Source organism: Diadema antillarum, unplaced genomic scaffold, assembly GCF_040938485.1.
Source record: "Diadema antillarum isolate AM-2024a unplaced genomic scaffold, OU_Dant_1.0 seq00000234_RagTag, whole genome shotgun sequence".
NCBI lineage: Eukaryota > Metazoa > Echinodermata > Echinoidea > Diadematoida > Diadematidae > Diadema > Diadema antillarum.
In genome coordinates this window covers 258,120-285,275 of record NW_027271283.1, presented here as the reverse complement: position 1 = coordinate 285,275, position 27,156 = coordinate 258,120, and the positions used below count along the sequence as shown (strand labels likewise).

The 27,156-nt window shown below is 37.0% G+C and overlaps 1 protein-coding gene across 1 annotated transcript; it reads left to right on the top strand.

Moving 5' to 3' along the window:
* Positions 1-7,604: 7,604 nt before the first annotated feature.
* On the top strand, positions 7,605-20,205 carry LOC139729307 (protein canopy 4-like). The gene is made up of 5 exons (XM_071640234.1): positions 7,605-7,730; positions 15,731-15,817; positions 16,429-16,561; positions 17,836-17,956; positions 19,799-20,205. The coding sequence occupies exons 1-5, from the start codon at positions 7,645-7,647 to the stop codon at positions 20,041-20,043; spliced, it is 672 nt and encodes a 223-aa protein (XP_071496335.1). The 5' UTR covers positions 7,605-7,644; the 3' UTR covers positions 20,044-20,205.
* The last annotated feature ends 6,951 nt before the right edge of the window (positions 20,206-27,156 follow it).

Below are 27,156 nucleotides of genomic sequence, written 5' to 3'. Positions count from 1 at the left end.
GAAATTTCAAATGTCACAACTTCCTTATTTTTTTATCCGATTTTATCATTTTTGCACTGTTCTGCTGGATTTTTTTTTATCATTGTCGTGAAATTGATAAAATTTTAGATTGGCTTTCATCTTAAAGGCATAATGGATTGGTTAATGAAAAACTAGAAATTAACCCTTTCAGATCCATCCACATGGTCATTGGGATTGTAGTCCATTGCTCCCCATGGCTTTTTTTTTTTTTTTTTTTTTTTGATGTTGTCTTGCTTGATCAATACCCTTTTAAGCCTTATACATACGTGTATGTACAATACTACTGAAATGCATGCCGGTATTCCCCAACGCGTTTACATCGTTCGTTTGCTTACGATCGGCGGTCATGCCATCAGACAAGGAATATGTATTCGTAGAGGCGCACGCATTTCTGTGGTCATTTCACAAATGCCTTTTTTTAACCCATGATCCGATCCCGGCTTTGTAGCAGCGTGGCAGATGACATGTTAGAACGAGTTTACTTGTGCAGATTTTTAGAAAAATTGAAAAAATTACAGCAGTATAAAGATCTGATTGCGTTTGTTTTCATTTCATTCCTTCAGAATGGTCTCATAATGAAGATAGGCACAAAAGGGATAACAAAATTTGTCCTGTTGTGTACCTTTCAAGAACGCATGCACAAAATGTGACGAGAAAAAAATATTTAAAAAAATCATAAAATCATCGCAGTCCCGTTGAAATTTGCGGAAACAGTAGGCGCGAAAAGGATCTTGAATTCGGTCCTACATGCCATGTTGGTTATCAAAAACGCATGCACAAATGTGAAGAAATTATCGGGGAAAAAAAAACTACTTTCAATCCTTCTTGTGCGTGCATCACAACAGATTACAGCCGAAAGAATTCACGAAATCATCGCAATCCTGCTGATATCTGAGTTATAGAAATAGGCGCAAAAAAAAATCGTGATATTCGAATAGTGCGAAGAGATTATAGGGGGAAAAATAAAAGACACATTTTCAACCCCTTCTGGTGGTGCATCATCAAGATTACAGCCGAATATCAAATCATGGCGATCCCGTTGAAATTTGAGGAAACGATAGGCGCAAGAAGGATATCGAATTCGGCCCTGAATACTGTCTTTCAAAAAACGCATGAATAATTCCGAAGAGATTTTCGGGAGAAAAATAAAGAATTTTTTTCAACCCTTCTGGTGTGTGCATCACAAAAGATTAGAGCCGAAATAATTCATAAAATCACCGCGATGCCGTTAAAGTTTGAGGAGACAATATAGGAGCAAAACGAATCATAAATTCGGCCGTGAATACCTTCTAATCCGAGAAGACGCGCATTTACGAAATGTGGGAGAGATTATCTGTAAAAAGTATAAAAGGACACATTTTCAACCCCTTTTGGTGTGTGCAAAGTAAAAGATTACAGCCGTAGGAATTCATGAAATCGTCACAATCCCGCTGATATTAAATTGATAGGCGCAAACAGGATCATGAATTCGGCCGTGTTATGATCTTTCAAGAACGCATTTACGAAATTCGAAGATTTTATCGGGGAAAAATAAAGAACACATTTTCAACCCCTCTTGGCATGTGAATCATGAAGATTATAGCCGAATAATAATCCATGAAATCATGGCAATCCCGTTGAAATTTGAGGAAACAATAGGCGCAAAAAGGATCGTGAATTTGGCCCAGCATGCTGTGTATCTTTCAAAAACGCATACCGCATGCACAAATTCGGGAGAAAAATAGGACACATTTTAAACCTCTTTTGGCGCGTGCATTATAAAAATTACAGCCAAAATGATTCATGAAATCATCACAATCCCGTTGAAGTTTGAGGAGAACAAGAGGTGCAAAAAGAATCATGAATTCGGCCGTATCATTTCTCCTAATCCGAGAGGACGCATTTACGAAATGCGAAAAGATTATCGGAGCAAAATAAAGGGCGCATTGTCAACCATTCTGGTGTGTTCATCACAACAGATTACATCCGAACAGTGATCCGAAGTAAAGTTCATGAAATCGTCACAATCCCGCTGATATCACGAGGTAGAAATAAGCGCAAAAAGGATCGTGAATTCGACCCTGATGCCGTATGCTGCCGTATATACCTTTCAAGAGCGCATGCACAAATGCGAAAAGATTATCGGGAGAAAAATAAAGAACCCCTTCTGGCACGTGCATCAGAAAATACTATACAGCAAAAATAATTCATATAATCATTACAATCCAGCTGAGCACCAAACATGTGAAAAGCGCAGCAACTTAAGTAACGCGTGTTACTCTACGTGCGCCGATGTTGACAAAAAGTCGCAAACGCATTTGATACAATCTGATTTTGTTCATAATCATTTAACACTTTAATTCACAAACATTCAATTCTTTTAAAATGGTTCTATACACGAAGAAGAGATAGGAGTACAAAGCATCACAAATTCGACCCTGCAGTGTACTTTCAAGAACGCATACTTGTAAGATACGGGAAGAAATTTTCGGAGGAAAGTTAAAAACCGCATTTCAGTCCCTTCTTTTTTTTTCACTTCCTTTTCGTATCAACAAAACAATTCACAAATGATTCCTTTTTGTTCCTTCTCAAGGAAATGATCCATAAACAAGGCACTTGAGTTTACAAAATATTTATTTGCAAAATGTATTTTTTTTTTTTGGGGGGGGAGGTAATATTATTGTCGACAAAAACATGAAAATAAATTTGAAAGCCAGTTAATGCTTTTTCAGGTTGTTGTTGACCAGTAAATTTTCTGTTCCGACCAGTACAAAAATGGGGAGGAAAAATGGATATTTACTGATCCGACAGAGACAGGTTGGACCGGCAGAAAAAAAAAATGGGTTAGTGTGCAGCCCTGCTTTATCCAACTTCCAAGATTTGGTGATGAAACCAAAGCAAGCACTCTTGCCAAACTCAGTTGGCAACATTAGGAAGGTGTCATTCTGTTTCACTGCGTTCTCGATAATTTCTATTTGCTCCACTTTGAACTTAATTCTTTTTGCATCCTCCTCTACTTCACTTAGAGCATTTTTGAACTCCATGATACCTATGGTATTGGTACGAACAGGTGTCCTTTATTAAATGAGACCGAGAACCAAATACGAGCAACATTGTACATATGGCAGATGACGTAAAATATGCATATTCATTTGCGCATGCGCAGATCAGTATATTTACGTGATACGTTCAAAACGTTGAACGGACAGTATCTCGAGTAGACGGTCTCAAAGATGACTATTTATCTTGTTTTCGGAGGTAATGGTGAGAAATACATAGTCGTTTCTATTGTTCAACAATATGGTTTTATATCATGTGGCTTTTCGTTGCGAATCCAAGTGTCCTTTTGAGCGGTGAGTTGTTTACGTGTTGCAGTGCATTTGAGTGCTTCCTAAAATTGCATGGGTTGCTTCGGGGCGCTGTTACTGTGTTACAGCGCCCCGCGACGGGGTTAAGGTAGATCCTGATCCTGCAATGCATAAAAAATTTCATGGGTGAAATATACAGTGGGAGACCAATAATAGAAGCCAGAATTATTATTTGAAAAGGCCCCTGTACATAAAAGTGCATAGATTTACAAAGTATATTAATACAAATAATCATAATTTTAAAACATAAAATAAACAAGTACTTATTGACTATATTAAAAGGAGGCATGGTTGATGCAAGAGAGAAAAGGGAAGAGAAGGAGAAAGAAAAGAAGATGAATGGAGAAGTTGAAAATATTTAGCAAAAATTATGTGAACAATTGATTATTCAGACTATGTAGCTTACTCATTACTGCAACAAAATTTGAGACAGGGCAATTTGATAATGTCTTTAAAAGCTTTCAAAGATTTTTTGTTGTTGTTGTTCAAGATGCACATTTTCTCTGTAAAACGAAGGCCATAATCTACAATGAGCCTGTGCTTGTATACGTATTCATCTAATCTTTTACAATTGAATTATGGAATAGAAACTTGATATCAAGAGAGTCATAACCTAATATGGCTATAGCATGGCTTTGAACAGTCTTTTTGTGAACAGGAAGACCTGTACGCCAGAATCCAGATGAAAAATTGCCAATTTTGTACTACTTCTAAAGTCTTGTTTGATTTCATCATTGTTATACACAATATGCGTTAATGGTTAATGGTGTGTTGTATGTTTAAATGATTGCAAGATAATCGGTTACAAGCATATTTTTTACAAGATTTTGATGTTGGTTATTATGTTCTATTATCTTGATTCACATTTTCTGTTTTGTGTCGATGCACTTAAGATAGAAAAGCCTGTATTAAGCATAATTAGATAGGAATGCTACTTATTCTTTTAATTATTATTGGTTTTATTATTATTATTATTATTATTTTTATCATTATTATAATCATATGTTATTATTATTACTAAACTACTTCTACTACTACTACTACTGTACAGTACTACTAAACCAGTACTACTACTACTACTTTTTCACTGAAGATATCTCAGTTTGTGCTCTCACGGAATAAGCGAATTCTTCATTTTCCGTCCTGAACCCCCCCCCCCCCAATTGAAGTTGTACAGTCATTGCTTTAGGATAGTCAGGGTACATTCTAGGTATTTTAAGTACAGTTGTATATGGTAGCTTGCATTTATTTTGCAGCATGACTACAGACCACGCAGTTTATGTGAAGAAAATGCCAAGCTATTCTTGGATCAAACTCATGAACTGACAAGTGAAAGTATAGGAAAGTGGGGTACAATCCACCATGTACATATAACACGATGAGTGTATGTGGATCATATGATAGAATTTGTTTCAAATATGTATTAGAATATAAACTTATACAGTAATAGGCTGCTGTGATGTCACAACAAAATTCAACACATATATCTTTGAAATCAAATTGAAGAACCCTAGGGTTTGGATTGAAACCATGTGTACATGCATTAATGTTTTGCTTCAGTGTGACATAAACTTTAGAGCCATTCCATTTTCCATTCAACTAAAAAATGGACAGGTTAATGTATTGTGTTTTCCCCTTTCAAATTAGGAAGTCAGCAGCAAAAGTAAGTAAATCAAATTTAATATTCAATTTAAAGGCATTACTATTAAATGAACATTTCTGTGATAATGATTATTGCATGGTTCTTTCTGTAATTTCAGTTAATCATGATTTCTACCTCATTTTTTTTAACAGCATTATCATCCAGTTTATCAGCCATTAACAAAAATGATTAATTTCTGAAACAGGATGTGTAAGTTTTAGATGGCATTTGAGCTGTGTTAAGACTACAGCAACAGTCTGAAACTTGAAATCTCTCAGTAAATCTCAGAATGCCACTGAAATTGTTCACAAATCTTTGGTCATTGGTACTGGAAGGGTTGAGTAGATGTAGCTGAACTGCTGCATAATAAGTGAAGTATCTGTAACTAGAGAAGCACTTTGAGAGTGCAGACCTCTGCCAAGCATGCAGCTCATTTCCACCACTGATCTTGTTCTTCCATAGAGATATCAGTGATTTTCACCCATATGTACTTACAGCATTGTGTGCTGAGAGTCACCGGATTTCCCAATATAGAAGCCTTTGTTACGTCATAAACCCTCAGCTGCATGGCGCGCCTTGCCCTGTAGCAGAAACTAGAGCACGCACCTTTGTGCGTGCATGCAAACCTCAATACGCGCAGCCTGGGGACCGTTTCATGAAACTTTTTGTCAGTGATTTACACTGACAGCTGTTAAAAGCTACTGAAATCCTTGCGTCTGATTGGCTGATAGCAAATTCGTCGGTGAAAACCCCCGACGAACTCAATGATGAAATGCCCCCTACTCCCAAGTTCATTGACCCTACCTGCCAAAATATAAAAAAATCTTTCATAAATTTCCGCAAAATTCTCCAATCACTACCAAAAGTTAATCATTTGTTACTTGTGTCATTCTCAACCTTTCCTGCAAGTTTTAACCCTTTCCGTTAACTACTTTTTGAGTTATTTTGCACATGGACAAACTAACTAACGAACACACAAACCAACGGTAACAAAAACATAACCTCCTCCCTTGGCGGAGGTAATAAGAAATCTGATTTTATTCCTTCCAATCTTTTACTTGCACAAATTGATGGAACCTAGCTAATATCATTTTTCCACACAGCAGCACAGTGCATTGTTTCGCATGAATCCCACCCAAACTTACACCAAGAGAGAGAGAGAGAATTCATTGTGAATGTCAATGTTCGTCTAAAGTCATCCTTTGATTTTTTTTTCACTCATGAAGGCCAGGTTTGTTCCTTCAAAGATCTAAAATGACAAAACACCAGCAATAGGCGTATGGTTCCAAAACAGACACTAACTTTTGAAATGGATTTCGTATGAATAGTCAAAGATCTACAGTCTAGATCTATTGTCCTAATTTGATGGGAACTGATATGATTGAGTGTGATTATAAAATCAGTGCGTCACTGATATTTCAAGTTTGTTTGTAAAGTTTGAATAGGTTGCTAGATCGATATTCTTTAGCGTTTGAGTTTTTGTTGTTGCTTCTGTGTACAAGTGTGCTTATGCTTGAATACCTTGATTTTGTCTTTCATTGAAATTCTTTTTTTGTTGTTAGAAAGTAAATATCCTGTTTTTCCCCATTGCTGGGAGCAAAGAAAAAGATTGGTACCTCTGATAACTTCTTCCTGGTGGGTTTTTGTGATGGTTGTAGCTTGCTACAAACAGTAATAGTTGATTGATGACATATTGATTTTCTTGCCAGATCTAAAACTTGTGAGCAGTGGTTTTGAAATGGTTGTTATCTGATCACCAACCCTTTGCTCTTTGATAAAGTCCCATTTATAGAGCTGAATTTAGGCAGCCTTGCGTTACAATATTTACATACTATTTCTCTCTTATTATGTGGCAGATATAAGACAACAGTATACAAACAAATTGATATATCAACTTTCCTAAGATTAGAAAGATATGGAGGATGCTTTTTTCATTAGCTCTTTTTTCCCTGCATTCACTGTTTGTACTTACACTGAATTCAGAGAAATGATTTGTTGTAATGTGATTAAATGCTAAAACAAAAAGTAGCTATTCTGTACTATCTTTTATTTGTGATTTTCATCACATTTCTCTGCAAGATGTGAATGGTAAAAAGACAGCATTAGGGAACATTATGGAATTCTAGTTAGTTCGCTGAATGTCATGGAGATCCAGTGAAAAACGACGGTACTTCTGACACAAAACAATATTGTTTTGTGTCAGAAGTACCGTCGTACACACTTAGCAAAATTTTGTCTGTGTGTACTGCATGGTTTGAACCAAACTTAAAGATCAGAGAAATGCAATAGACATCCTTTTTGTGTCATGCACAAACCTGTTCTGCATCAGTACATGCTTGGAATTCCTTTGTGTAATGCCTTACAATGTTATCCCCTATTGTAGTTTATTGATGTCACATACATTACTTCATGAAGTCCTTACCTTTCTTCTATTTTTGTCTCCCTCTCTCTCTCCCTCTCTTTCACTATCTATTGATCTCTTTCTCTCCTGTATCTCTCTCCTCTCATGTCTTTCTTCTATCTTTCTCTGTATCTCCTCCATTCATATTTATCTCTCTCTATTGTCTTTTTCCTTTCAACTTTTTCACAACTATTTTAGTCTGCAAGTTTGTGGCCACAGAGCTTCAAGAAAGCATGGCAGAGACTGGGAGGACGTCCGACGTCTTGCATCTCGGTTACCGCATCGACCGCCCCAAAAAAGACATCAAGTACAAGAACTCGTAAGTCTGACTCCAATAACACCAATGAATTAAAAGCAAAATGTTCTGTAATGCCTTTTTTAAATGTATTTTTCAGAAATGTTCCCTTTTTCATAAGTTTCAGAGTTGTAGTTGTTTTCATGCAGTATGTTGTTATCATTCATACTTTGTTTTAATTCATTCAGATATAGTGGATTGCATCATTATTCTAAATTTTTAGTACTTACAAGTTTTAGTGAGGCATCACTTTAGACACGGTGTCAGTCTGAAGAAGAGACACGAATCATGGCATTTTGAGACTTATGGTACTGATCAAAATTTGTAGTCTGTAAAGTCTCTATCTGCATAGTTCCTCTGCATGAGAAAGCATTCCTGTAAGCAAACAAATGTCTCCTTAAAGGGGATGGCTAGTAACTGATCAGTGGGAATCAGTGAGAATGCTGAGGGATGATTGTTCCAATCCTTGTGGGATTCATTTAAGAGTACATTATATATCTATTCTTGTGTGAAAATTATTTGCTTCAGAATGGTCTCATATTCAAGTAATGTGCAGTTTCATGCTTCCAGGTAAGCGTCCCTGGTCAGTGACGGGGCATTAATCTGCACATTACTTGAATCTGAGACCGTTCTGAAGCAAATAATTTTCACACAACAGTAGATATATAATGTACTCTTAAATGAATCCCACAAGGATTGGAACAATCATCCCTCAGCATTCCCACTGATTCCCACTGATCGGTTACTAGCCATCCCCTTTAAAATCTAGTGTGGGGTGGGGGTGGGGTGCTGGTTACCCCTTTGTCTAGCCTTTTTGATGATGCTTCTTTCTCTTTTTCTCTTCTTTCTACTTCCTCTTTCAACTTTCACTTTGCCATTTTCTTCTTCCTTCTCTTCTTCTTTTTTGTCCTTCTCTTCCTCTTCCTCCTTTTTCCTCTGTCTTTATTACCTCCACCAAGGGAGGAGGTTATGTTTTCGTTACCATTGGTTTGTGTGTTTGTTCGTTAGTTAGTTAGTTTGTCTGTGTGCCAAATAACTCAAAAAGTAGTTAACGGATTGGGATGAAACTTGCAGGAAAGGTTAAGAATGACACAAGTAACAAATGATTAACTTTTGGTAGTGATCCGAGAAATTGGGGGGAATTTATGAAGGATTTTTTATATTTTGGCAGTTAGGGTCAATGAACTTGGGAGTTCGGCTGCGCGTATTTGAGGTTTGCATGCGCGCGCTAAAGTGCGTACCATGGTGCGTACTCTAGTTTCTGCTAGGGCCAGGCGTGCCGTGCAGCAGAGGGTTTATGACGTAACAAAGGCTCCTATATTGGGAAATCGGGCGACTTTCTATGCTATAAGTACGTGTGGGTGGAAATCCTGGTATCTCTATGGAAGAACAATCTAGTGGTGGATATGAGCTGCATGCTTGGCGGAGGTCTGCGCTCTCAGAGTGGCTCTCTAGTTTTCTTTATTTTCTTCCCTTCTTTTTATGTTTTCCCATTTTGCTTACTCTTCTTCTTGTTCTTTCTTCCTTTTCTTTATCTTATATTTCTCCAATTTTCTTTTTCTTCCCTCCTTTACCTCTTTTTTCTCATTCTGCTTTCACTTTGTCTGCTTTTATGTTCATTATTTTCATCTCAATCTTTCTTTCTCCTTTTCATCTTTTTCCCCTCCTTCCTCTGTCTCTTTCGTCATCTTTCCCATCTTCTTTTTTCTTCTCAAATATTCTTCTTTCTCTCCCTTTATCATAGAGTTTTAAGAGGAAGACAGCTCAGATTTTATAAGAATGAAGGGAATTTGTTTTGTGGAGAGAATGTAGATACAGAGATTTTCTTGTTTTGCTGTTACTCTTCATGAATAGGATCGAATGCTTGACCAAGTGAAAAAGGAGGAACTAACCTAAGATTTGCAGCCACACTGCATACTGCTTTCTGATAGTTTGACAAATTGATTATGTGATCTTATTCACATAGAGTAACAGCAAAACCGAAAACCAGTGTTCAGCTCAGATTTTGTTGTTCTGCGCCACCCTGGCTCTTATCCTGCTGTAGACTTTCATTTTTTTTTTTTGTAACACAGCAATGTTTCTGGGCTTTATTTTACAAGAAAGAATGATTCTTCACAGTAGGAAGTCTGATTATTAAGATCATTTCCTTCAGAGCTGGGATAATCTTCCATCCTTTTCAGAACAATAAGGTTCATTAGGCATTGTGCTCATTTCCTTCAACTGGGAAGACAGCAGTTACAGGCTGACAAGAACAAGACACTTGGTCTGTGTGTGTGTGTGTGTTAGATGATTTCATGAAGCACAAAGCAATGTTTAGTGGGAACAGAGGCTCCAACTCTCACACTTTATGGCCATTTTTTTTTTTTGCAAAATCTCCCACTCTCCAGCTTGAGTTTGAATTTCTCCCTGCTTTAGCTGTCTTTCTTCCACTGGGGACATAATTTCTCCCATGTATAATATGTAAGATTTCTTTCTCGTGCTTTACTTTGTGTATGTCATATATGTACAAAAATAAGGCTTAGATAGCACCAGAGTGCAGAGGTTTTTGTTTCTTCTCCATTTTTTTTTCTTGAAATTAATGCTATTTACAAAGCTTTATGTACAGTCATGTCAGTATTTGTTACAACAATGTTTATGGCCCTGATGATGATATTACCAGCTCATCAAATTTGCATTTCTAATTGCCATAGATGTCGTTGATCTACAAAAACAGGATCAATATGAAGTGAAAAATTCCAGAACTTTCTAATTTTGAAAAAATCCCACCATTCAGTTCCTCAATGTGGTGAATTTATATTCTTTAATTTGCTGTGGGAATTCAGTCTCAATTATTCATCAGTTTGCAAGAAAACGTGTGCTGTATTACTCTCAGTTCACTGTGCCAGCGTGCCTTTGTTCATAACTAACTCCTTTCTTTGCTGTTAGCTAGGCTGGGTGAGCTGTGAAAGTCGAGTATAAAGTGTTTGGTTGGATGGTGATGGAGTGTCTATGATTCACATTTCGAAGTACAAATCCAAGCACAAGTATAAACACTGCCACTTCAGTGTGTTTCGTAGTGTGAAAATTTAAATGAACAGAAAGAATTCAAAAGCCATGATTAGTAGAAGCAATTGCACTGCAAATGTACAGATTTTTTAATTGCTAAACTGCTGAATGCATGCAATAAATATGAGAATTACTGCTGCACAAATTGTAGCTGCTGTTAATGATGGTACCGTACTATAAAAGTGTTAACCATTTTGCATGTGTGTGGAGAGTTGATTCTCACATTTAAAAATTAGATGTACTGGATGAGTCACTGAAGACACTGCCACTGTGTGTAACATGGACCCACAGTGTTGTGAATCCTGAATTTTGATGTTTAGGGATGTTCAATATTGCACAGATGGACCATTTTCTTGCGTGATTTTGACTACCAGATGAAAAATAAGATACTCTTTCTGAATGCAAAGGAAGGATATTATATGGCAGAAAAAGGACAGAGACATGATGTAATGCATGTGACCTGTAGTGGTATTTTAGGACTGAAAAACACTGAAAACATGTACAAATAGGGAGTTTGATTCACATAATAGGAACAAGAATGTGAAAGCTTGGGACTAAAGGGAGTCCGCACCACTCTTAGTACACCATACTTTTTCATGTCAGTAAAAATATCTAAAGGAAGACCGAATTGCGTTAGTACTTCCTTTTTTATGAGAGTGTACTGATTTCTTTCATTTTCACTCTCAAAATTCTCCACAGTTTACAGAGCATTGTTAACCCATTGCATTTTTGATTCTTGAACTTCCTCCATCTTAAGTGCACATCCTGTTCCCATAGCAACGGGGCGGGGCAGCTCCTACCCATTTGAAACCTTTTAGATAGCTCCTAGTGTTGTCTTGTAATGCCAATCTCTGCTACAAATGCGTTAAGGAGTAAAATTCACAGTATTTTGCAGGGGTATAGACACAATGATCACATACACATGGAGATTAAAATGACAGGTTCAAGTGATAAAGAATGATATGTAATAGGCAATGAAACATACCCATAACCAACTTCCCCTCCCCCTCAAAAAAAAAAAAGATAACAATGTCAACAGGAGAGAAAAAAAAATCACACTTTTTCATGCACACATCATGCAGTGAGCTCCATTTTTGTGACTAGATCCCACACAGACACATGCAAGAGAATCCATATATTGTTCAGGGAATGAAAGGTCAAAGACAAAGAAAAAAAATTGGATGATAGTAGATAATAATGAGGCTATTTCCTTTCTTTCTTTGTAGTTTGATTTGGTCTGTCAGTGCGTGTAGAATTGTCTGGATTCAGTTTGGAGAAAAAATGATGGCTTTTATGGGCAGTTGAAATGACTTGGTGACCATTACATGTAGCAATTTAACCATTTCAATATTAAAGACATTGTCCATATGGGGCTGTTTTGTGACAGGCAAATACAGGTATACATTGGAAGACTGCTGATACCAGAAACACTACATCTACAGGCATATTATGCATGCTGGGCAGAATCCATCATGAAGTATTGAGGCATACCAGGGTACTTCATTATGTGTGTGGAGGGGGGGGGGGGGTTGGGGGTTGGGGGAGGGGGGAGGGGGGAGTGAGGGTGAAAGCGATGATGTTTGAAGGAGAAACCATACATGTATGGAAATTAATGCATATTTGCAGTTGTGCAAATGGTTGGTAAGGACTAGAATACATGAGTTGCCAGGACAAGAGAATAGCCTGAGGCTTCTATAATCCATGCAAGGATTTAGGATTATAGGAAGCACACAATGACACAATGGTGCTAAGCTCTACAAAGAAACTATAGTGACTGTGTGGAAGCTTCTTCACAAGCCATACTATCCCCTAGATTTATATAAAACCTGTAACCTCCATGGTTATGATAATAATTATTTGATGGTCTTATTTACCCAGGGTAGCCTCTTCATTGTTAGCACTTTTTCTGCCGGAGGTTGCAAATCTCAAAAGGCAGTTTCCATAGTGACATTGGATGCTGACTATCATCACAATGTATCATTGTGGATAAGGTATATGCCAGTAAACAGAGTCTGTAGTTGGGAATAAATGTCTCAGGAGACACTGAACATTGAGAGTTGCTTTTTATAGCCATGTCATTGCAAGTTTTATGTGTCCAGACCATAGTCGTAGTGTATCTCCCCTCTTTGAAAGTGAGAGTTGTGTAAGAAAGGTGCTGGTGCAAAAAGCCCCCCCCCCCCCCCAAAAAAAAAAAAAAAAAAAAAAAAAAAGAGAAAAAAAAAGAGAAAAACAAAAGAAAAAAAAATCCCAAACAAACAAAAACAAACAAAAACAAAAACAAAACATTGTTAAACTCCAATGTACAACCCATAGACAAGCAAGCAAACAAATCCAACAGTTATACATACATATTTCTTGACAAGAATGTCAGAGATCATATAAAAGTATAATTGCCTCTGATTCTTTCTTTTTTTGGGGGGGGGGGAGGGGAGGGGCGGGGGATGTCAATTTTATGTTTTATCTCAAGGGATCAGCAAAATACAAATTAGTTACACTTGCTATCAATCTATTAGTACTTACTCAACTATTTCAATTGTGACAGATATTTTATTCATACCTTTAGACATAGTCTGAATGTGTGTATTATTAGCCTATTCATGTAATTTTATCTTTAAAAAAATAGTGGGTCATTTCAATGGGGCTGAAGACCTCTTGAATGTGGTTGTCCATGTAAAGCCGTGCAAACTTATGTACTGGAGTATTACATGATCATGAGGCGTTTTCACATCAGCCCGATAAAAATCCAAGCTAGAGATATTTTTCGTGATCGCAAATTAGCACGCTATTTCATTTCCTATTCACATCAGCCCAAAGAGAATTAGCCTGAAATTTTTTTGAGCTAACTCGACAGCTGAGCATGTGCAAACAGTTTCGGGTATACCAGTAGAGCGTGCGCTTTCAAAAAAATTACCCGCGTGATCGCCATCACACACGCTAGGCATGATGGGATGCATCACACTAATTTTTTTAGGCAATTTCACATTTTGTTATCGAGTAGTGCGCTAGTTCGCGAGTTATCCTGCTATTTCGGATATTTTCAAGTTGTACTCGAAATATTTTCTCGATCAGAGGGATAAAATTAGCGTGCTAATTTGCATTCACATTATCAAATAGCGCGCTATTTCGTGATCGGGGTAAACTAATTTCCCAAGTCAGAAAATAGCGCGCTATTTCGAAACTTCAGGCTGATGTGAAAACGCCTACTGAGCAAAACGACATTAGATGAGAATCTTGAATATCACAGATGTGCTGAGTTGTTAAGCAGGACAGAATGAACAATAAAATTGTATTCATTTCACATATCGGTAACCTGTTGTGTGGTTATGAATACTGCTGTAACATGCTAAACTATTCTGCTAGCATTTGTTTCATTTTCTCCTTTTCAAAAACAAACAAGCCAATAAATGATCATTGTAAAGATAAAACTTAGCTGTAGGTACAAGTATGTTTAATTCAAATGAAAACCCCCTCAGGTGTAAAAAAAAAGCCATTAGTCCCACATGGGCACATTTTTGATACATTATCATGAGGGAATGGATAATCCCCAGTTATGGACAAAAATCTGTGTTATCAGTGAAAAAAACAAACAAAATCAAACACAAAACATACAAGTAGTTGTACCAGTTAATGTAGAGTATGGATTATTTGCTGTACAGTATTAAAACAGTTTGAGAATCTGTTTGTTGTTTTTTGTGAGACAGAGAGATGAGGTTTTGTTGTTTTTGTCGAGCCCACCGGAGGTGAGGGGAGACTAAGGGATCGCCTGCGGCATCTATCTGTCTGTCGTCCGTCCGTCTGTCCGTCCGTCGTCCGTCCGTCTGTCCGTCCGTCGTCCGTCCGTCCGTCCGTCCATCGTCTGTCTGTAACGCTACAAAAACTTGAATAACTCTTTACTCTGGGCTTCAATTGCAATCAAACTTTGAGGGAAGAGGGGTCATACAAAGTTTCACATTTTATTATACATGAAGGTCACCTCAAGGTCAAATCTCACAGGCAGGGGTCAATGAACTTTAGGGCCCAATGTTAAGTTTTTATGGCGCGTTTCTATTATGGGTCATAACTTTTGATCCATAACTCCATTTGTGACCAAACTTGGATGGTAGATGTCCCTTGGGGAGTGGATGGTCACCACAAGGTCAATGGTCACAAGCATGGGTCAACGAACTTTTACAGCCAAATGTTAAGTTTTTATGGCGCATTGCTATTATGGGTCATAACTTTTGATCCATAGGTCCATTTGTGACTAAACTTGGATGGTAGATGTCCCTTGGGAAGCGGATGGTCATTACAAGGTCAAAGGTCACAAGCAGGGATCAACAAACTTTTAGAGCCCAATGTTAAGTTTTTATGGCACGTTTCTATTATGGGTCATAACTTTTGATCCATAACTCCATTTGTGACCAAACTTGGATGGTAGATGTCCCTTGGGGAGAGGATGGTCACCACTAAGTCAATAGGCACAAGCATGGGTCAACGAGTTTTTAGAGCCCAATGTTAAGTTTTCATGGCGCATTTCTATTATGGGTCATAACTTTTGATCCATAGGTCCGTTTGTAACTAAATTTGGATGGTAGATGTCCCTTGGGGAGTGGATGATCACCACAAGGTCAAAGGTCACAAGCAGGGGTCAACAAACTTTTAGAGCCATTGTTAAGTTTTTATGGCGCGTTGCTATTATGGGTCATAACTTTTGATCCATAGGTCCGTTTGTGACTAAACTTGGATGGTAGATGCCCCTTGGAGAGTGGGTGGTCACCACAAGGTCAAAGGTCACAGGCAGGGGTCAACGAACTTTAAGGGCCCAATGATAAGTTTTTATGGCACGTTTCTTTTTTGCCATAGATTTTTACCCTTATGTATCTCTTTTTATCTGTTATATCTCTTTTTTATCTGTTATATCCCATTCGCTTACAATTTCTTGTATGCGAATGGGCGAGACACATTATGGCACTTGCCTTGTTTGTTTTTTTTTTTTCCAGAGAGCTGAGACTGGTTGAGGTGATGGATGAAGTTTGTCCAAGGATTCTACATTACAACATTCATGCCGAGAGGGAATCATCAAGAAGGTTAGTACATGGTCATCAACTCACCGTCTAAATGGTATCATAGACATTCTACTTTGCAGAGCTCTGTGTAGAACACTTTGTAGGGAATTATTGTGACCTAGTGGATATTGGTATGTACTACATATTCAATGAAAAGGTCTACGGTTTATGCCTCGTCAAGACGCCTTGTGTCCCTTATAGCAGGGCTCAACACTAACTAACCCCAGCCCTCATATCAGTAATGGGGTGATATAATAAAGACACAACGCCATTTTGAAAATTTTTATGTGTTTTTTTTGCTTGCCTTGGTTGACTATTTCCTGGATGGAATGATGCAAAGGAACTGTTCAGTGTTGACTCGTGAATCGTGATATATGATTTTTAGACAAATGCGTTTTCTAAATTTTACTTTTTGCATATATGCTTTAAAATAAACTTTCTCTTATTTTTTTTTCTTAAGTTTGATTAACACAGCCTTAGTGATGCGTGAACAGTCCTTGCATAGTATTGTTTGTTTGTTTTTTCACAAGAAACCATGATTTTTTTCTTAAGTCTTTTGTGTAGAAATGGAGGATTGTGAATGTGAAAACGAGTCTGCATTGATCCACAGTCAAGTCTCTTTTCTGTTCCAGGTTTGCCAAGGGAACAAGTGAAACCATGGGCACCCTCCACGGCCTGGTTGACAAAGGGGTCAAAGTTGAACTCGGCATCCCGTATGAAATGTGGGATGAGCCGTCGGCTGCTGTGACCAAGATGAAACAATATGTGAGTTGGATTTTTGTCATGTTCAATCGTAGAGCAAACTAGAACATTGTGGTGTCGTAAATATGGACCTGGACTCTTCAGTTTTGAGTTCAAATCCCACTTGGGTATAGTAGGTATATCTTTAAATTGACCTCATTGTAGACAATTCCTTTTCATTGCAGTCTCATTCCTGCAAATGTGTAATTGAACAGTTTTGTAACTGAGCACCGATGAGTAATGTAGCTGAATTTTTGGTTACAGCTCGTTATTCCTAAGGTTCGTTATTCTGAAGGCTCTTTATTCCTAACATTCGTTATTCCGAAGGTTCATTGTTCCGAATTTCATTTCGGATTAACCAATCTTTGGAATTACGAACCTTCGGAATAACGCCACAAATTTTCGGATTAACGAATCCTTTTTTATTTTCGGATTAATGAACCTCTAGGTATAGGGAATTTGCGTCTTTCGGATTAACGACCCTTCGGAATAACGAACCTTCGGAATAGCGAACCTTCGGAATAATGAACAGCACCTGAATTTTCGTACCAAGCTATCTTTCAAAGTAGTCTCCCTTGGTCCATTACAAAAGATCAGGAGATAATAGACATGCCAGAATTATAAACACACTCATATTTTATGCAGGTTTTGACAAGATTATATGACTCATGAAAAAGGCTGTGAAGGATTTAGTGATAGAGACCATGAGAAAATGTGGAGCTATGTCCTTTCATAATGAAGAATTATCCAGGCACAAAACCGTCAAGAGATAAATATTAAATTTTAGGTGCCTAATGCTTGGGATATGGAAAGTATGGGGTGAGCGTGTGTGTATGTGTGAACTGTAAGAAAAAAAATCAAATAATTAATATGTTTTCACAAACCTTTGACGAAATTCCAGTTGATTTCTTTTCAGTGGACCTGTTTGAGAATCAACATGATTTCCAAAAAATGGCTGAATTTTTTTTTTAATGGAAGTATAAACAGGTTTATAATTATTGTACACGCCAAATATTTCGCAAGGTTTTTATTTTCGCAAATTTCGCGAGTCAGGTGCTATTCGCAAAATTAAAGACATGCGAAAATATTGACTCTGATCCCGATTTGAATGTAACGGACTGCTCGTACACTTCTCCGTTCAGTACAAGACTCCATGATCATGAATTTAACCACTTGCGAATCATCGGGAATTCCTGATTCGCGAAAATTTAGACTCGCTAGGTATATGGCGTATACAGTACAAAAGCAATGCTACGACGAATCTCTTTCTGATGTGTATCGATTCTGTTTTCTGACAGTGTGACACATTGATTGAAGAGCATGAAGAAACAATAGAGAACTGGTTCTTCAAGACAGACCAATCCAAATCTCTTTCTGACTATCTTTGTCGTGAAAGAGTATTATCCAAGAAAGATTCAGGTGAGTCATTGGCAATCTTAAGTCACAATTCCTCCTTAACATGTAAAGTCCATCTTGACTCTGCTGCAGAAACCATTATCTTATTGAATTGGCACCTCTGATTTTCATAGTTTATCAAAAATTTATAATATGTGATTTTGAAATTGCAGATGTGATTCTTATCTATCCTGCTGTAAAAAGATTAGATGGAAGTTCAAATTGTATTTGAATTCATTATATCTTCACAATATCAGGAAGAAATACAAGTGTATACAAAGTACATGTATTGCCAATTTGAGGGAGGAACAGGAACTATATTCTTCAAAAATGAGTTTCAATTTAAGAATCAGCTATACAATATGTAAGAATTAAGAGGCTTTAAATATTTACATATGAACAGCAAAGGGCTCAAAAGAAGGTTATTTCTTTTTTCATGCCAAACTACGAGGCAATATAGATGAATAAATGATGTCAGATTGAAAATCAACCAAACGACGGAAATGTTATGAGGTGTGAGTGAAATCCACTTCATGTTGAAGTGGACTTCCATAAATAAAGCAGGATCAGCAAACGACAGGAAAAGTCTCATCAAAAGTAGACATTAATTAGTATTAGGGTCTACTATCAAGTTTTAAAATCTCTCTAGCAATCTCTTTGTGGAGGAGAGAGGGTTTAATGTTTACAATACATGTCTTGTTTGTACACTGCTACAGCGTACCTTAAAGGGGAAGGCTAGTAACTGATCAGTGGGAATCAGTGGAAATGCTGGGAGATGATTGTTCCAATTCTTATGGGATTCATTCAAGAGTTCATTGTATATCTATTGTTGTGTGAAAATGATTTGCTTCAGAATGGTCTCATATTCAAGTAATGTGCAGTTTAATGCTTCCAGATTAGCGTCCCTGGTCAGTGACGGAGCATTAATCTGCACATTACTTGAATATGAGACCGTTCTGAAGCAAATCATTTTCACACAACAATAGATATACAATGAACTCTTGAATGAATCCCATAAGGATTGGAACAATCATCTCCCAGCATTTCCACTGATTCCCACTGATCAGTTACTGGCCTTCCCCTTTAAGGTTACCATCATGAAGTATGTGTGTATGATAGAATTCAAAAACCCTTGCATTACTTCAAATTTGATACTGTTTTGCCCCATGATTAAAGAAACTACCTTCAGTTTTAAGTTTGCCTTACAAATTTCTTTCTTTGTTTCAGTTACAGCAAGATCAGGATATATTTTGAATGATATAAGATTACAAATGTAATTTTATATAAAGAATCACATATCACTGTTACTGCATGATGAAGTAGATTTACTGCCAGACTGATTTAAATTTCCTCATCAGCTGATATTTGTGGAACATAGACATTGTTATTGTGATTTTTTTTTTTTTGCATGCACTTGTCTTCCATCTCCTCATAATCCTTGTTTCTCTCATGCTATGCCGGACTTGGCTCAATTCTACCCCCAGATTTCAGATAACTTAATGTTTAAATTAGGAATTATGATAAATAATGATGATAATGGTAATGATAATGATAGTAATATTACTGTTATCATTATTAATATATCAGTATTATAATTAATCATTTGTTGACCACAGAAATTGTATATACACTGTATATATATATATATATATATATATTCCAATGCACTGCAAAAGTAATGCTTTTCTGTGCTATTCTAAATAATTCAATGTTTAGATATTAAATGAATATTAAATCCAGAAATCATGGTACCTTCTTTCTGAAATGAAGAATACCAAGTATATAACTATGTGAATGTTAATAGAGGAGATATCATACAAGTGGGACTTTTTCTAATGCATCCTCAAAAACTTTTTGAAATCCAAGAATGTCTGGAGGAAGTCTGGACTGGTCAAGAGAAGATCGACTTCAGCAAGGAAGCGGAAGAGGAGCGAGAGGAGGAGAAAAGGAACGAAGAAATCAAGACAAAGAAGAAGAGAGAAAAGGAGAGAATGAAGAAAGAGAAGGAAAAGAAGAAGAAGGAGATAAAGAAAAAGGCGATGATGAAGGGTGACGAGGATCCCTTGGAGAGGGAGGAGTTTCAGAGACGGCAGAAGAACACTGAACTCTGATCTGTTATCATCCGTCATTATTAGCAAGCTTTAGATCTGTGAGGCAAATGCTAAGATGACACAGCTTCTGTGGTTGGACAATGGAAACACATGTCTTGCGCGTGTGCCGAACACCATTTTTTTGCCTAATTAGTGTCATCTTTATAGCATTCACGTCACAGATCTAGAGCTTGCTATTTTGATGGTGGAAACATGAGATGAATTAGCCACTAGAGGGGGCTGTTGCAATCTTGCCACTGTGTAGTATGCACCACCTTTCTGCATTTAAAGGTAATATTCTTTCCACTGAGAATGAATTCTGAATCCAAATTTTTCAAACATTCCTGAGCATGTGATCATTTAGTCCGACTCACAACTCAGTCATGATGTACATTAAGTGTATGTGCAAAATGCTTCGACACAAAATGAAAATCATAAATCACAAGATCATGTGCAGTGCACATAATTTACATTTTGGTGGTCAATAAAGAATGAGAACTATGATGTTTGGAAGTTACAGATCAACCACATCTACAAAGTACATTTCATTGTATGATTCAGAAACATGCACACTCAAATTGTATGGTACACACACACTCACTAGAAATTTTCAGATCATATTTTTACGTACACACGCACATTTCAAACTGTTTGTGGTACAGTGCAAGGTCAACTCTGGTCTCCACAGAATTAACCTGACTTCACTGACAACTATCAAGGGTTTGCAATCATTAGTTCACATGTAGGAAATGAGCAACAGCTCCAGTTTTGCAGCACAAAGTAATGAAGATATCTCCTGTTCCCGCAATGACAGTGATGATGTCTTCAATTAAATTCAAATTAGTTTAGATCAATTAGTCTTGTGTAAGGACACACACACACTTATCTAAGTAGAAGCTTACACATGCAACCTACACCCTGTATTTCCATAGTCTGTTTTTAGAATGTTATCAATTTTATGGATATATCTTTCCTGGGGCCCTAGCAACAAGCTTCTCCATTAACCTGCTCCTGATGAATAGACTTTAACACTTGGAATCCCTGTACATACATTTGCTGTTGCTATGTCAGGCAAGCCTTGGGCAAACTTTCCCGGTTGTAAGGATCAACCCTTTTATGATAAATATGCCTACATTTCGAATATGTTTTAATAGTTCACTGGTCTATTTGTAAAACTTTTTTTTTCATTCTTTTAGCATTTTCTTCAAGTCTCATCACCATCATCTTACATGGCACCATTTTGTGCCATCCATCTTGTCAGTGGTTTGGTGGGTGAAAAACTAGAAAAGTGCATTTAATTGCTTTAAATTATTTCCATGACTTTATTATCTGCTTGGAAAAAATAAAAATAGTATTAGTTTTATTAGAGATGGTGCTGTGTTGGATGAATCATTATACCCCCGTAGTATATAGGAATCAGCGGACGGTCGGGCGGTCGGGCGGTCGGTCCGTTGCAAATCTTGCGTCACGAACTTCTTTCTCAGTTTTCAACCGATTCCCATAAAACTTGGCACAGATGTGTGCCTTGGGTTGTAGATGTGCAAGACGTATTTTTTGACAGTACCCAAAAGTACGTTGCCATGGTAACGGCATATTATGGGCAAAAATGGGTACAAATCTTGCGTTGCGAACTCCTCCCACAGTTTTTGATCAATTTTTATGAAATTAGGTACAGATGTTCATCTGAATATGTTAATGTGCAAGACACATATTTCCGCAGTGGCAAAAAGTGCGTTGCCATGGTAACGGCATGTTATTGGTAAAATATAGGGCAAAATGCTTTATGGCAAAACTGCTTCATCAGTGTTCTTCCAATTCTCCTGGAATTCATATTGAATGTTTGTCTTAGGATATAGGTCAGCATGACACATTTCTTGACAGTGACAAAAAGTATGCTGCCATGGTAACAGCTCACATATTATGAGCCAAAATGATGGAAAATTTTGTGTTGCAAACTACTTCCTCAGTTTTTGCCCAATTTCCATGAAACTTGGTACAGATGTGTGCCTTTGGTTGTAGATGTGCAAGACGCATTTTTCGACAGTACCCGAAAGTACGTTGCCATGGTAACGGCATATTGATGGCAGAAGATCAAGGAAAGATCTTGCGGATTTAACTACTTCCTCAGTTTTTTGACCAAAGCTTATGAAATGTTGTTTGGCGGGGGTATAACCAGTCGCTGTAGCGACATTTCTAGTTTCCTAACAATTTTGGAGCTAGGTTTGATAATCTAGTCTAGATCAGCCACTGCTGTTAAGATTGTCACCTTTGGATGAAGTTTGGTGTGGCAGTCTGTACCCATGATGAAGGTGTATACTATCAGTAGGTCTTGCTACAAGAAGAAAAGATACATCTCAAATTCCCCATGATGTGCTTCTTGAATGCTGTAGACCTATTGAAGTTACTTTGAAGTAGAAGAGTCTCATGTGCAATCAGGTCTAGTATAAACATTGTTTCCATGAGCTGACCTGAATGAAGAATGTACCTTCTGATTTGCCATTTTAAGGTATAATGAACCTGCTTTTTTTGCACCACCTTGAAGGGAATGTGTTAATGAATTGAAGTAATGAACCGAGAACCATGTTTCTTGTTTTGGTATGAGTAATTCTTGAGGAATTGTTCCTGAATCAGTAGAAGAGGATAGAGTGTTGCCGGAAAACAAACTGAATTTCTTTTATATTTTTTAAAAATTTGTTTTGAACAGATAATTGTTTGTGCGAGATATGTAGAGGGAGGTTAAATTCTTGATCTAGAACCACAATGATGGTATAGAAAGGGAGAATTATCCCTTTTCTGAAGAAAAAGTCATCATGGAGGCAATGCAAGGTGTGAGTATTACGTTTAGCAATAGATGTAAGTTACTTTTGCGAATATCGGTTGATTCACACAAAAAAACAGAAACATGAAATATAAAGTTTATGAGTAAACTTGTGCTGGCAACACTGAAGCTTTGACTTTAGCACACACAGCCCCTTTTAATGCGCACTGAGGGTGAATAAAATGTCTAGCACTGTATACTGACCGTCATGTCTGTGTTTCTGTGTTCTCTCTTTGTTAGTAGACTTCTAACAACTCTGATTTAAAGGTGCTATTCAATGAGTTTATGTCTCAACATCACAAAACTTGTCATCTCACTCTCAAAGTGGTAGCAATGACTCCACTACATCTTGAATGCACGTGATCAAAGCCACAATTATATTGTACAGTGCAGTAGAAAATGTGACTGTGTAAAGTGACCTTTGTACCAATGAACTTTAAAACTGAGGATGTGATTGTGTCTCTATTTAATAACTTTGTAAAGTCAGTTTATGTACCTAGTATAAAGTCATAATTGATATCTACATACACACACTATTATGTCTTGTACTATACCTTTATTAAACCTTTGTGTTTATATTGATGCATTTGACTCTGTATAGCCACTCACAGTAATGGCGAGAAATTACAACACTAGCAAAACTATGGCAGTTTGGGGGAAGTTTCAGTGCAACAATGCCAAAAGCCACTCGAAACATGGCCAGAAAAATCACAGACTACATTCAAAAGAATGACATTCAATGTACAGCTTTTCTTTTCTAGCTTTGATTTAAACTGTTGAAGACGAGTCACAACTATATACTCGGGCAGGTGTCTATGGTAAATGCATGTTAAAGCAAATCAATCTGTCCTCGGTGGAATAAGTTTGCTGGGATGATTTGCATTGAGCATACTCCTGACAAAGAAAATCATGGTTTTTGTCACATGACTTTTCTCTAAATGTGTGGATTCCATGGCTGGCTACGAAACATATACCAAAACTAACTAATTCGGGTATTACAGTATATATGTCATTATTCACAGTCGTGTGCAGATAACTGGCAAGTTCAACTAGCCATAATTTTGTGGTTCCAGAACTGTAAAATTTTTCTTTGCCATTTTTAATGTGACAACATTTCCCAACGTGTGAGAGTGGCCCTACTGTGTAGGCTTTGTTTATTTCACTCTAATCTGAAGGTGATTTGTGCACTACTCTATGTGGATAAGAGTTCTGTATACGCTGCTATTTTTTGTGTACAGACATTTTCGTGAAGGAGGAGGCCATAGACGCTTTCACGAGATGTTGTTTTTGTGAATTGATGCCGATGCTTAACGTAAATGGGCTATTACCCAAGTGCATGGAGACATTTTCGTCTGTTGTCAAATTCACGATCCAACTGTAATTCGTGAAATTCGCAAAAATAACGGCTTATACAGTAAATGACACATATGATTAGCTATAACTGTTTCGTTTGTTGACATAATATGTGTGAAAGCCTGTTACTGCAATTGTTAGTTGTACAGTGTGTATATGTTCTATGTGTAATTTAGGAGTATTTTTTAAACCTGTCTGTGGTAGAGGACATCAAGATGAACATTGAAGACTTGCGTGCAGGTTACTCTACCCTCTAAAGATATCAATTTTTTATTGAAAACATCAAAACATATGCAGCGGCTCACCTCAGATTTCTAGTGAAAATTAGACTGACATGAGTATGGAAACACATTTGAATATAGATCTCATAGTCAAACATTTGGTGTGTCTAGTGGCATCTTAAAGCAACTGCAATCAAATAATCTAGATTTTATTGTTGTACAGATGAAATCTATTGTGCAGTGTGAGGAGTCTGAACTGATGCTATCTTGAAAAGTGCCTTATCATTGAAATTTATGAGACAAGCCGTGTTTAAACCGTGATGAGCCTTGGTTTGCATATGAGTGAGCTTTCATCCAGTATCAAAGCGTGTAAGAAATTTTTGGCAAAATTATTTGGCAAGCTCATATCCTCCAAATTAACCAAGTATTTTGAGGATATGACACATCAGTGTTATGATAGATTATGTTAAAGGAGATTACTGAAAACAGTTCAATTCATATGTTCTTGTGTTGTTCACATTAGATTTCAAAAGGATGGTCATATACACAAAAGACAGAAATGCAGCAGAGCCAAGAATGCAGCAATTATTGCATCACTATGACTTTTCTTTTGGAATAAACAAACACAAATGCCCTTCCATTACAGCTACCATTTATATAGGGATAATATTTTTCTCACATGGTCATTTGCAAATCATTGATATTTTGTAAATCTTGACATTCAAAAAAGAAATGCGTTTTGTGCTTTACATTTCATACAATTTTCTTGATAACATTATTTGTGATTTCCATCATACAGGACTTCAAGTAGTACACGTATTTGAACTAAGTCATCTTGTGATGAGCTTAGAATTTCTGCACTACTCAGTTGTATTATGGTACCGTCCTGCAGTAGAACTGCACTCCATGTTTTAGTTAACTTTAATAGGAAGAGTAAAAGTTCAAGTATGCAGACCAGTGAGATTCTACACGTTTGAGGCAAAAAGTGAAAGTTTGTGAAATGCTGAAGGGCATGTTCCTTGTACAATACACTGTACTGTGACATCAGTAATTCATTTGCAAATGAGACAAAAAGAAAATGAGAATGTAATTGCTTCACAACTCATGCAGTAATTTCTACAGTAAGGACAATAAGATCATTGTTAATGTGAAGAATTTAGTGCCCATAACACTCCAGTATCAAAATGATTATTGCTGACAAATCATTGATACTGTATGTGATTGCAGGATATTTTTTCTCAAATCACATCAAATAAGTAAATTAAATGGAAAAAAAATATTTGTTTGTGTTTAGCTCTATTGCACCTAATATTACTATCTCACTGCTATGTTTACTTGGTTTTTAATATGGAAAATATTTTAAAAAGTTTTCTCTTGGTGTTGGCTTGATGTGTATATTTTGAGGAAGTTTGAACTTGTTGACCAACTCTAATTTGCAATGTAAATGTTCCCACTGATTAAATGTTTTGATATCACAAGAAATTGAAAACATATTCTGTGTTTTTGTCATGAAGTGTTTGTATTAACAGGGCTGCCAACTCTCAGGCATTGAGTGTGAGACTCACACATTTTGGTCCTTTCTCACTCTAAAACTTTATTTCATTTGCATGCATTTCTATTGATCTCACTCATTTTGACTCCTAAATTATAGCATTGGCCTATGGGAGTTTTCACTCTCAACTAGTTTCCAGTGTTGGCAGCCCTGGTATTAATGAGGATTAGGCCTATGTGTGAGAATAGTCATATTAGTCATATAGTAAGGAGAGAGAGAGAGAGAAGAGAGAGAGAGAAAGAGGGAACCAAATTCCATACTCGAAGTTTCAATATACCTCATAATATCTAAGTATCATTTCTTTGAACTTATCATTTATTAAAAGTGGTTATCCTAAGAGTACACTGTCATCCAGTACTAAGAGACAGATGATAAAGCACATTCTAACATTCTAAGTGTAATTATTCTAGGTAGTCGTGATGTTAAAAGAGAATACACCCAAATATAAATTTACAATAATTGCTATTGCTGGATGTGATGCCATGCATGGACAATGATGTGTGCATATAAAAGGGAATTCATTTTTCATGCAGAAAGAAAATGCTCTTGATTTTGTGATTAACTGATATTGTGTCAAAGTTACTCTGAGAAAGTTGCTCTTGAAAATTATAATAAATATCAGGATATAATTTTCCAAAAGTTAGTATCTTAGGATCTGATACGTTATCTACAACTACAGACATTATTCCAGACAAGAAATTTGTGTACAGCTAGAATACCACAAAAAAAAAAGGGGGGGGGGGGGAGAAAGAAAAATAGCCATAATTCACCTGTGATAGCCCACAAAATTGCACGGGAGCCCCCTCCCCGCTTCCCTTTTTTTGCTCGTCAGCTATGACTAAACCCAGAAGTGACACCAGAAATATTTTTTGCACCCCCTTTTTTTAAAAGGAATTCCTGGATCTGCCCCTGGATCTATAACAGTTCTATAACGCTCCACGCGGGAAGTTTTGCTCAGTAAGCGCCGATACTGATGTAAGCGCGTTCTAGCTATATGATGGATACGTTTTTACGTACAATATCAAGATTCCATCTCGATCGATTACCGGTACTTTGAGCACCTGATTGCACAGGCATTGCATATCACTATCGTTCAAAATGCACAATGTACTAAGACATGGATGATATGTTGTTTTGGTTTTAACGGCGTGTACACTCAGATCACTCAATTACTTTAACGTGTTATAGAT

Excerpts from the sequence above, each read along its gene's own strand:
- LOC139729307 (XM_071640234.1), top strand. The coding sequence starts at position 7,645 with ATGGCAGAGACTGGGAGGACGTCCGACGTCTTGCATCTCGGTTACCGC. Across the intron at positions 15,818-16,428 it reads GAGAGGGAATCATCAAGAAG|GTTTGCCAAGGGAACAAGTG; the intron begins GTTAGTACATGG and ends TTTCTGTTCCAG. Across the intron at positions 16,562-17,835 it reads TGACCAAGATGAAACAATAT|TGTGACACATTGATTGAAGA; the intron begins GTGAGTTGGATT and ends GTTTTCTGACAG.